The 13,194-nt window shown below is 38.5% G+C and overlaps 1 protein-coding gene across 2 annotated transcripts in view; it reads left to right on the forward strand.

Annotated features, from left to right (window-relative positions):
- LOC126473782 (tuftelin-interacting protein 11) overlaps positions 1-13,194 on the forward strand; it is a 145,559-nt gene that overhangs the window by 31,167 nt on the left and 101,198 nt on the right. The window contains exons 3-4 of one of the 2 annotated variants that reach the window (XM_050101050.1): positions 8,447-8,723; positions 10,733-10,916. In XM_050101050.1, the coding sequence (XP_049957007.1) occupies positions 8,447-8,723; positions 10,733-10,916 (461 nt within the window). Of the gene's footprint in view, positions 1-4,604; positions 4,672-8,446; positions 8,724-10,732; positions 10,917-13,194 lie in introns of those variants that run through there. The other variant, XM_050101051.1, reaches the window with a different exon arrangement.

Here is a 13,194-nt window from a genome sequence, read left to right on the forward strand (position 1 = left end):
GCACTCCGTCCCAAACAGAAAGATGATTTTGTAACGCAAAACAATTTCTCAAAGAATCGGAAGCAAGGCTCAAAGGTTTGTCCGGCCAGCCATGTTTCACAAAAGAAATAACTTTACTTGGGACTAGGTTCTCATTCAAATGCGCAAAAAATAGGCAAAGTTTGGAATTTTTTTGAGACAGTGAAAAGACATAAAAAGGATCTGCTTGGGGATTGTGATTGATTATTTTATTTTAGGAAAAAAAATAAAATAATAAAATGGTGCTTGCAATTGAATAGCTGCCCAGAACAAGGTTGTAACCAACAAGAGTAACTTTTTTCAGGAAGAAGGAAAACATTATATTGCATAAACGTTTATACTTCGCAAGCCAAAATTACAATGAAACAAGTGTACTGACTTCATTATTTGACTAACAACCACTTGTAAAGGTCACATGTAAATAAAGAACGAAGTAATGGAAAAAATACCATCTTGACACAGAACAAGGTCGTAAACTTCTACAGAAGGACAAGGTTGTAACCAACAACAGTATATAAATGATTGTATTTAACCACAGTATTCAACAAAATATTCATACAAAACATTGTTAATACTAAATTTCTATAGATCTGTCAATATTTTGTGTGTAGTGCAGAGGAAATAATCTCACTGAAGTTGTTTATTGTAGTATGCATTCCTTTGTTGGCAACAGCTGAGAATAAAGAAGAGGAATTTCGGTTAGTGGTGCACTGTAAGGCTTAGAGTATGTATTGCGAACCCCTTGTGATACCTTTAAGATGGAATATGCATACCAGGGTTGTAATACATTTTGGTTGATTCTCATACGAACTGTTCCTGGATCATCTGCTGATATCTGCAGCCAATGTGATGATGTTATTTTGAGGCTCGGAACCCTGCTCAGTGGATGTTCCAAGTCACTCAAATCTTTGAAGTCCTCAGGCTGCATATCATATGCAAGTAAAGGTTTCATTGGCCTTAGTGAAGCAATAACCTCTATTGAATGTTTAGGAACATGCACAGTATGACGTTTCTTTTGACCCTCATCAGGATAAAGTCTCAGTCACACTCCAGAAAACTTTGACCTGATACCAAGAACTTTAGATTGACTGTTGTAAAATATCCCAGAGTTTTTAAGTATTGCCAAAGTGACAACATAAGCCAATTATTGTTTTGCCCTATGCATCTGTCAGACCAAATAATTCGTCTTTTCTTCTCCCCGAGCAAGGGGCTGATAGTTTGAGGTGATGCACTTTAATATACGAAGAACTTTCGGTTGATCCTTGCCTGCCCACACTTTCATGCCAAAAGCACGTTGTTGCATCATTAGTTCCAGCATTGTGTGTGGCTTGATTATAACATGAATACTGCCGTTGATATAATTCTGAGGAGTGGGACGATACAGGACAGAAAAGCACTTGCTGTAAATCCATGTAAAGTACAATGTAGTTAGGACTTCGTTTGACTTTGTTTTCATCTTCCTTCATTGCTTTACAAGCTACTTCAGCCACGGAATGATGTAATTTACTGTGAACTTCAGTAGTTAATCTCTCTCATCTGTTTGTGCTGACATAATACCCAAGTACACCTGTCACAATATGAGCAGGAATCTGCTCTGGGGAGACCAAATTGCAGATTGAAATCTGAGTGAAAAATCTCTCTGTATGTGTGTTGCATTTATATTCAGGATGTTGTTCTCTAAAATATCAAACATATTTTTTTAAATGTAGATCAGCAGACAAGCAACTCTTTTTCGGATTTGTGGCAATGATAATGAGTTTCTTGTTTTGACAACGATCATATGTGATTTCGCATAGCTTTTTTACATGGTCAGGTATAGCATAAGGCTGATTTTTGTCTTTGCTCCTCTTGTCACAGAATGACTCTGAACTTTTTATTATCTCTTGCAATTTCTGTATTTGATGAGAAGCTGTGTTATAAGCATGACGTAATATCTTTTGACAAATCTGGTATGTGCCACCTGGCAGCACTGTTAAGAAATGAGAAAAACTGCAATGTCTATGTGCTCAAGTTTTACACAGTTTTGTACTAACAGTGCTGACTGTTGATCATAACTAAAAGTATAGAAGTCTTGTTGTGTCTTTTGTATACATTGGAATTTGTTTTCATTGGTAGGTTTAACTGCAGCTGAATGCCTGAAATCACAAAAAACGATTATCACATTTTGAAGCAGTGTTTGGATGACTATATAGTATTTTTATAAACTCACTGTAATTCGTAATTATTTATACAGTTGAAGACAATGATTAAAGTCTAATGCTGTCTGAATGTGTAAGTCAAGTGCTCTGTTATGTTAGGTTATTATGCATTGTGTTACATAACCTTTTCATTGTGCAACCATTGACTAAGTTGTGATATGGTTTGCACAACTTGATGTTTCACAATAAAAGCTAGACAGAATTTTGCTTCACTAGTCACAAGCTAGGCTACTTATTTAAGGTTACGGAATCATAATATTACAATTAAAAATAGCCGTGTGTAAAGTTGGGTTACAACCTTATCTGGTGGAGATTTTGTCACTATTAACTTATCCTCGTTGATATATATTGTTTTTCAGCATCCCTGAGTTGCTTATGTTTCACATCATGCCACTCACTCACATATTGTTTACACTTTTTGCCTCCATTCATGTGTTTTTTAGCACTGACTGTAAGAGGTACACTTGATGCGTCTGCCACCTTATTTACAGATACAACCTTGTTCCGTGCAACCCGAACTTGTTACCAATCTAACACAAGCAGAAGATTGTGTAAAGCAGTTACAATATCCTTACCTTGTGACAAGTACTGTTAACAACCTTTTTCCATGTAAAAACCAACTTTTGTAAAAGTAAGGGTTACAAACTTGTTCTGGGCAGTTATTAAATTATGGTTTCATCAAGGACCTGCAAGTTTGAAGTATGCAGACTATGTGTAGTGTAGCCGCTCTGGAGTTATCTTAAATAAAAAATGGATAACATCAGTCGATAGTATATTAAATTTACGTTAGCTCATACGTAGCCACAATGAAATAACCTTAAATTTAATGTTATAGTGCTAACTTGATCTTTGATTTTGATTTTTGTGGGTTTTTGTCACTCTTTATGGTTTTACAAAAAATAGTTAATGTAAACAAATTTCATACATTACGGGTACGGGCTCCCAAGAAAAGTGTTTACTTTTCAGGGGTCAAAGGTAGAAGTTAATAGGTTGAACTGTTGTTATTTTATGCTGCACACAGTTTTGAAAAATCATTTCTCGAGAAATACCTGTTTAAAGTTTAGGGAAAACTTTGAAATGTATTATTAGTTCAATTTGCATAAAAACTACATGTTGTTATATATTTTTGATGTCACTGAATACAAATCTGAAGATAGATTTTCAAAATTCAAAATGGCTAATCCAATATAGCAGACCAAAAATTATATTTTGGCTAAAACTTGACCAAAAAGAGTGTTTCTGTTACTTATGTTTTGTCTGAAGTTCCATATATCAACCCTTCCTCTAACTTGAATCATTTCTAAAGAGCAATTCCCTCATTTAGTGAGAAAAGATGATCTAGCTGAACTGGATATCCTGCATTTGGCAACTTGCACACATTGTTCATCAGCTTTTTCAGCTAATATGTTTGCTTGCATACTGCAATATAAATCATTTTGTGAACATGCATCACAGTATGACAAGTTTTCAATCTGAGCCATGCGTCTCTGGCTGAGAGCCCCAGGGTGGCCGCAACACTGAATTGAACAATGCACTGTAGAAACTTCTTTGTCCCAAGATTCTAGGCACATATACGTTTCAAAACAGCAATTAAAAAAAAAAAAATTGAATTTTCGACCATTTTGAATGAGAACCTGCCCTTAAAACAGGATCTGTTGCTACCATGGCTGGAACTTTAGTGCTAGTAATAGGAAAACTGTCATCATTTAGAACTTCCACTTCTAAATAAAAACAAAGCAATTCCTCATTATTAAGTTCTGGATCCAGATCTGTTTTTGAATATGTCATGCATTGCGATGCGATTTTGTAATCCTTGTTTACAGCAATGTTTGACCCTTTTCCGAATGTATTACTGCTGCTCTCTCATTGGCGGCATAACACAAACAGCTGACACGCCTTCTTTGTGCCACTCGTACCTCATGGCAAGCGCTGACAACATTCCTGCACGAAACATGGAAGTACGCCACTGTCCCTGGTCTAGATTTTTTCCCTGCATCTTAAGGACTGCTTCACTTCGTGCTTAACAGTATTCCCAATCCTGTAACAGTTATTTACAGCATATGGACATGGTTTTTGTGTGTTCTCGAGGAGCTTCATAAATGGTTCTTAAAAGCGAATTAGTCCAAAATGACCAAAAACTTACTTGTTTCTCTTGTTCTCTGAATGCCCTGTACACTGTACAGCATCAGTTTATGTACTTATGCATCATAAGTTGGTGAATGTATTATAAAATTATTCTAGGCTATTGTGGGTTACATCCACAAATTTAATTTCATTATTGCCAGTCTCACTTCCTCCTGGGCAAATGTAACCACATTCATGTGCTCCTTTAGCAATTCAGAATGAAGATGTTGATACTACTCTGTTTCTTCCATTGTTCTTTTCTCTGATGCAAAAAGGTGTTGGCAGTTGGGAAAAACACACAAAAGGAATTGGAGCGAAGCTATTGTTGCAGGTCTTCTTCCTATTATATTTAAAACAAATTTAATTTTCTGTTCATTGTATTAGTAGTTGCTGTTAATAGTTTATTGATCCTGTTACTGCACAAAAGGTCTCTCGCTGCCATCTTCCTGCTCCCTCTCCTCTTCTCTAACCATCAACCTCACCCCCACACCCAGCAACACAGTTTGCGCACTTAACTTGTGGAGAACAGTTAGTTGTACACTAGGCAATCTCTCTCTCTCTCTCTCTCTCTCTCTCTCTCTCTCTCTCTCTCTCTCACTCACTCATTAACTCTACTCTACTCTACTCTACTGGACCTAGTGTTAATTATTTCCTCTAAGTAGACTGATATCTTCCAGTCTGTTGTCATTGTGCTGTCGGATCGTCTAAGGGTTGATAATACAGTAGTGACTGAACATTGTTTTTTGCAAGTTTGTACGGATAACCCCAAACATCTGATTCCATTTGGCCCTTAATGTACACCTCCCATTTTAGTACTCTTCTTTCTTTATATTGATGTTTGATAGAAACTCGGCCTTTTTTTCCCTTCTGTTTCCCTTAAAGATCTTTCGTTGTGTCTCCTTGCATGACATGCTCTGCATCTTAAGGACTGCTTCCCTCCATTCTCAACAGTGTTACCAGTCCTGTAACAGTTATTTACAATATGTGGACATGAATCTTTTATGCTCTGTAAGGTAGCTTCCTGAATGGTACTTAAAAATGGGATTAGTCCAAAATGGCCAAAAATGCACTTTTTGATTTCCTTGTTCTTGAAATGCCCCATATACTGTAATGACAGCATCAGTTCATGGTACTCATTTGTCACAAATTGGTGAGTGTAATATAAAAAATTCCAGGCTCTGCTAAAGTGTGGATTACATACAAAAATTAATATAGGAATGACTTGTACAGGTAGAATATCATACCATAATTGTGTAGTTAATCATTTTTTATTTTAATTTTAGTGGTGTTAGACCACAGTAGGAACCACTTACAAGTAACCAATAAAGTTCCACACAATGCTTATGCATAAAAAACAACAACTTGAACTACTATAGTTAAATGGAAAAGGTGTAAAGTATTTGCTGGCTACTTCATTTGTGAGAAGAATTTTTTAATTGGGATTAGCAGAAGACCTGCAAAGGTACAGAGATGAGTTGCATGCGAGACATAAACTCTTTGTTTAGTTAGAATGAGTGTGACAGATATACTCAACAAATATCAGTAGGTGATGTTGGGTGCATTAGAAGAAAAGGTATTATTGTGTAAATATTTATTCTTAATATGCCAATCACCTACCTTCTGAGAGAGGACAAACATTAATACCTCGCATTTGCATAAAACCAGTCCGCGGCTAGTGATCTAGTGGTTAGTGTTGCTGTCTGCAGTTTGGGGGCTTCTATGTCAGATTTCCTGACAGGTCAGGGATTTTCTTTGCTCGTGGAGTGGGTATTTGTGTTGTCCTAACCATTTCAACTCATCTTCATCAATGTAAAAGACACCAAAGTGGTGTAAAATAGAAAGACTTACACCAGGTGGCTGACACAACCCCTGACAGTCTCTCCTCGCTAGAGTCCATATGACCATTTCATTTCAATGTATAAAATCAGAGAAATGTGAATCTGATTTGCAGTTGTGTTAGGGGAGGAGAGAATAAAGTTAATGGCACTTTTCACCACATAGTATTAAGTGGTTTGCAAAGTAAAAGTGTAAATTTAGACAGAAATTACTATATAGATTCATATAAATACAAGTATTACTTTCAAGCATGCATAACGGTTTCAATAAAGCAAATAAGATGAAATGGGAAGAGAGAACAATGTCAGTAGTTTATCTTGTTACAAAATTCATGAATTCCAACTAAACTTTGTCATGAAAAAGACTTGCCCCTTCCCCTATAATGAAGAAATGGAGCGAACAGTGGATGATGAAAGATAAAAAGAGAATGGTGGAGAAGGAAATGCACAAATTGATGCTTACTTATGTCTATTTATTTCCTGTGCTGTACAATCACTTTCAGTCACAGTTATTTTGTTGTGGTATCCTTTGAACTTTAAAAATAATTTGTAAATTTGTCATGATTACATGACACAAAAGATATTTCTTTTTTATGGCATTAAGAAGAATGAACATTTGCCATTTATGTAGTCATTTTGATATAAAGTATTTCAATGTCATAATCATCTCACTGTTTCTGGAATTTGACTGGGGCAGCGAGAAACACAAGCTTCTACATTCCAGTTACTTCCCTTCCAATCCACATTTTCCTTCACTCTTTTTGAGTTATTTGTCACTTGCTCTTCGTTTTTGACTCTATCATTGAAACTTTACGGCTAATTTGCCCTTTGGTATCCTCTCCCATCTTGTTCTTCTCATATGACCACACTACCCCAATCTTGATCTTCCTGTTTTGTTTCATAGAGCCCCCTTTTCAAGTATGTCTTAATCTTCATTCCTCTAGCTAAAATTCCACATGGTGGTTGCTTTTCATTTTTCTGTTTATGTAGTTGTATTGCTTCAGTTCAAATCCTCAAGAACTTTAATTCACTCGTCTGTACTCTGTATTGATTTCCTTCAGTGTTCGTGTTTTGCAGCGTGGTTTACTTAAATGAGTCACTTGTAGATGATTCATTAGCCCATGCTCCATATACATTGTCATATTTGAGATATAACTTGCTTTGAAATGTGGGGTGGATATGGATGGCCAGAAAAGCACCACTTTATTGCCAAAAATAACAGGGTGTAATAGTAATCCTCTAATTCACTGATATCACTTGCCCGAGATTGACGTCTTTCTTTAATACAAATGTACTACCATATTTGACAGAACTTCAAAATTAGACTGTGATGTGAAAATGAATACACTTCATATGCTGTAACCACTGTGTGGACACTTTTATTGTTCCCAGATGACTGGTTTCAACAGTTTTATGCTACCATAATCTGATCTTATGGAACCTGTTATAAAATTGTCATGTTACATTACAAGAAGTCAAAACATAAGACACTCCCCACGTATACAAGTCTTGATAAAAATCCAGTTGATAAAATGAACACAGACAATAAAATGCGCACACGGTTGATAAAATCCTCGTGTAGTCCATGCTGCAGAGTGCTGTGCAGCCATCAAAGTGCGTGGATGATTCAAAGGTTTTAACATCTGTGTGGATTTTGTTGTCTGTGTGCATTTTTCATCTGTGTGCATTTTATCAACTGGACTTCTGTCAAGACCTGTATACGTAGGGAGTGTCTTTCATGCTTTGACTCCATATAATGTAACATCACAATTTTATAACAAGTTCCATAAGATCTGATGATGGCAACATAAGATTGTTGAAACTCATCGTCTTGGAACAACAAAAGTATCTATACTGCAATTGCAGTGTACAAAGTGTGCTCATTTTGAACCATACTGATTTCCCCAAAGCACATGTGTATCTTACAAATACTATGAGTCCTACTGAAGTTGAGCAAAGCATTATCCATGTTCAGCTTGTGTAAAAAATTACTCTCAGCACATAATTTGATACATTTTATCTTTACTGTTGGGTGGAATTTAAACAGTACCACACATCAATAAATTGTCCTCTTCACTGAATATAGCGTAGCTGTTAAAGCGGGTACACCATGAGAAACATTTCCTGCCAGTATGGACAGAAATGTGAACAGTGCAGACATAAATATGTAGTGAACTACATTGTAAACAATGTTGGGATCACAAACAATATCAAACTTATTTTTGGTGATCTTTACATTTCTTAGTCAGTTTATATTACTTCTGATTGCAGGTATCTGGGCTGATGAAAATGGTGATGAAGGTGGAGGAGGAACATCAACTAGAGCCAGCTTTAGGGGTGCAGTTGGTGGAAAAGGATATAGCTATACAGCCCCTGTAAGTTTCGTCTCTGGTGGCATACAGCAAGCAGGCAAGAAGAAGCCTGGTGAAAATGAGAAAGAGAAGGAAGAAGAAGAAGAAGAAGAAGAAGATAGTGAGGATGGGGAGGAGACACGGGCTGGATTTGGCACTCGGAGACGGAGAGGTGCTGATATAGCTACTACATCAAGGTAATTTATATGTTAGGTTGTTTATAAAGTTTGTTACAGAAGCCATATATGTTAGACTTCTGTACTTCCTTTGACAAAACGCTCATTCAGTCTTGGCTGTAATATCATCATTTGCATTGTTCTAACTTCTAGCCCCCCTACTCAGAAGGAATCATCAGTTTGCTATGCTAACAGTGGGGAGGGAGGGGGGAGGTAACAATTGTAGAGGGAACCAAGGGATGTATTTATGCAGAGATGAAGAAACTCATGTAGTATGGAGTAGTGCGGATAGCTCCATCTAACCATTGTTGTAACTGAAGATCACAACGAACAGTAAGAAGTGACTTACATTGTTGTACTCTAGTCTTATCTCCGACATTTTTATACCTCCTTCTTCTGTTGATCAATTGAAGCTTTTCTCCTGTTACCTAAGGTTTCTTTGCAGTTTTTCGTCTTTCTACTGAGTGGTTGTAACTAAAGTGCAGCTACTCACAGAGGTCCATTTTGAGCTGTAATTACCATATTGCATGGAACCTTGGTAGACATGCTAATGCGTCAATGCACAACCAATTTACAATGGAAAAATGTTAGTTTTAATTTTTGCCACCAGGTGCAAATCTGGTACTGTGAATGCAGGAAAGGCGTACAGAAATGTTTGCATATGTAGTGAATTACAAACAGGACATGGACAGAAAAGGTCAAACAAGAAAGGCATAGTGTTGATTTTATTATTAACCATAGCTTAACACAGTTTGTTCAGTATGAGCCCCGGAGAGGTCGATGAAATACTGCAACAATTTCACACAGCAGTTCCAGTGGAATCTGAGCAATGTGTTTCTGTAACTGGCTTTCAGATCAGTTAGAGAATGAATGTGTCCTGGTAAATGTGTTACTTAAACCAAAAGTCACATGTATTCAGATCCGGTGATCTTGCAGGTCATGCATCTGGAAAACATGTTCATGGAAGGTTGCTTTCACTGGGTGAGCAATTTGTTGCCTCAAAGTTGTGACTTCTCTATATTCACTGCAGCCTGTAGTGAAAAATGTGCCTTGTCACTCCATATTTCCTGGCCACTTGTCAACAACTTAGACCTGGGCCAGAAACTGAAGAGCAAATTCAGAACAGTGTTGTGGATCATGATGTTTCAGTTGGTGCGTCATCTAGATCTTTGACAGGTACTAGTGTAAAATAGACTGCAAAATTTTCCGTACTGTTGACCATGGGATGCATGAGCACAAGTACTACTTGGTTAGTGGCATGTGCTGCATGATCAGTTACAGCAACAGCTACCGTGCCAATAACTTCCACCAGGATTGGATGTTTTCCTCTTCCAGGTACCACACAAAGCTCACCTGTGATTTGCCAGGTTTGCGCGTGGTGGCCACAATTGAAACTAATTTTTTCCAGCGTAAATCGGTTCCACATTAATGCATTATTTTATCTATCAGGTTTTGCTACCATACCATAACTATGACTACGCTGGACCTCGATGAGTAGGTGCACTTTAATTATAACCACCCGGTGTATATAGTTTTCCGGCCTCTAAGATTGCAATTTTCAGAGACATCCATTCCTGTTAAACTTAACCACCTACAGTGGTATTCATTATTGCAGTATCAACAACCTTTGTGAACATGAAATGCACCTGATCATTCTTCAATACTTCAGTATCCCAATTCTTCACACATTGATTGTTCCGGCAAGTTCTCTTAAACATCATCGTACTTTTCATCATTGCTTAAGTGTGATCTGAATCTGTATTTGTTCCTGGGTATGCCTTACAGCCCATTTTATGACTTCAGAATCCATGTCTCAAGAATGGTGTAATCCAACTGGAATCTGCGTCTTCAGGACATTTCCAAATGTGTGTCCTCTATTTGTGGTTATTGAACAGTGTCTTCACTATTACTAGCTGATATTTGCTGCAGAACTCAACTAGTGAGCAGATTTTTCTTTATCACTGTTACAGCTATTGTGATGTTTGTTATTTATGATGATAATGTCTAACAGTTGTTTTTATTTTTTCAAGTGAGGAAGATGAGGGAAGCGGATTAGAGTTCCGGCACCACAACAAAGTCAACTCATTTGTAGATGGAGATATTGCTGGTTTAAGAAGGAAGAAAGCATCAACTGTGTCTACTTCTCTGATGCAAAAAGGTGTTGGCAGTTGGGAAAAACACACAAAAGGAATTGGAGCGAAGCTATTGTTGCAGGTCTTCTTCCTATTATATTTAAAACAAATTTAATTTTCTGTTCATTGTATTAGTAGTTGCTGCTAATAGTTATTGATCCTATTACTGCACAAAAGGTCTCTTGCTGCCATCTTCCTGCTCCCTCTCCTCTTCTCTAATCATCAACCTCACCCCCACACCCAGCAACACAGTTTGAGCACTTAACTTGTGGAGAACAGTTAGTTGTAAACTAGGCAATATCTCTCTCTCTCTCTCTCTCTCTCTCTCTCTCTCTCTCTCTCTCTCTCTCTCGCACACTCGCTCACTCATTAACTCCACTCTACTGGACCCAGTGTTAATTATTTCCTCTAATTCTTTCAGATACTTCTCTTCCATTACACTCACTAGCCGGTGTCCTGTGTCTCCACCTACTCTGTTATGCAATTGCCAAATTCGGTTCTTACTTCTCCACACTCTCCCATTACCATTACCCAATTTTTTCACTTTGCCTTCTCACACAGCGTCTCTGAACCTCCTGCCCCACAGGTCTCAAGGTTATTGCAGCCTTTTTTCCCCTTTTCTCCTGCATTCCCTTCCCCTTTCCCCATCCTCCCTGTCCTTGCTCCTTCCCCCCTCTTGATGTTCTTGCTTATGTTGATCTGGCTATCCTCCTGGTTCCTCACATTTCTGTCTGCTCCACCCCTTTTTTCCTGGCTTTTTGGTCCCCCTTTGGGGTTTGACTTCCCATTCTGAATTTTGCCTCCATAGTGTGAGCCAACTGGGAAGAGCATATTACTTAGTGTCTTTGATGTGACCTTACCACCTCTCCCATCTTTTACTCTTGCCCTTGTCCTTTTCATGCTATGTAGCCAGCATTGTAGCCAGTTGGTGCGGTGGGGTCATTATCTACTGGTTTGCTTAAGCCCCTCACAACACAGGGATCATACTTCTGATATGTGAGCTGCTACCTCCCCATGCATGCCTAGTAATGGTTGCTTGTTATTCTTGAGCATCAGAACTCCTGGCAATGGCCACTATGCCAGACAGACCTTGCTGTGGCTAGGTGGCAACCACTAGGAGAACCCCTAATTGGAGCGGGTGGTATCAGGGTGGACACTTTGCATATGAAACGCATTAAACTCCAAAAAACTGCCTGTTCTTCCGCGACTCTCTCTTTAGTTGGGAATCGCTCCTTTCACACTACTTCTTACGACCCTGTGGTCTTCCCTTCTGTAGCTACTCCCTGGGATTAGGACCAGGCTTGCTGACTTGTGGTGAAACCCATTCCCCAATCCCAGGTTTGCACCAGGACTGTTGGGGACACTTTCACTGCCACCAAATCAATACTTTTTGTATAAATAATTGAAAACAAGTTTGGCAAAGTGGACTCTCGGAGTAAGGTGCAGTCGAGTTCGCTGTTGATTAGAACTACTTCTGCCACCCAGTCTTCAAACCTTCGTGCCAGTGACCACCTTGGTGACATTCCAGTGTCCATTACTCCTCACTAGTTTTTGAATGTGGTTCAGGGTGTCATTTTTTTTTATAGGGACCTCATCCTTCAAACTGATGAGGAACTCTGGGCCTATCTGGAACGGCAAGGTGTTCGTTTTGTTTGTCGTGTTCACCAAGGCCATAAGGACAGTTGCTTCGATACAGGTGCCTTTAGTCCAGCATTTGAGGGGGACACCCTCTCGGAGGAAGACAAGGGGTAGTTTCAAAGAACGTTTCAAGTGACATGTATCGAAAGTGTGACTGTCGCAGAGCAAGATATCGATTTTATTTACAGCGATCAGAACAACTATGACAGAAGACGAATGACGTGGATTTGAGTTGTAATATTGGCAACAACAAAAGCAATACATAAAAATTGTGTAATGGCGACATTAAATGTAATTTCACTTACCTTACTTATCATCAGTATCTTCATTCAGGACAATTCCATATTTTCTGTGTGCAGGCAGTAGAAGTCCTTTTTTTTCCATAGTTGGGGTATGCTCTAGCAACATCTGTTAAACCGAGCGAGGTGGCGCAGTGGTTAGACACTGGACTCGCATTCAGGACGACGACGGTTCAATCCCGCGTCCGGCCATCCTGATTTAGGTTTTCCGTGATTTCCCTAAATCATTCCAGGCAAATGCCGGGTTGGTTCCTCTGAAAGGGCACGGCCGACTTCCTTCCCTAATCCGATGAGACCGATGACCACGCTGTCTGGTCTCCTTCCCCAACCAACCAACCAACCAACCAACCAACCATCTGTTAAGAAAACAGGTAAAGTCTCACAGGGAAGTTTTTTACCATGTATTGAAAAATATACAGTTAA

The sequence above is a fragment of the Schistocerca serialis genome, chromosome 4 (assembly GCF_023864345.2).
Source record: "Schistocerca serialis cubense isolate TAMUIC-IGC-003099 chromosome 4, iqSchSeri2.2, whole genome shotgun sequence".
NCBI classification, from domain to species: Eukaryota; Metazoa; Arthropoda; class Insecta; order Orthoptera; family Acrididae; genus Schistocerca; species Schistocerca serialis.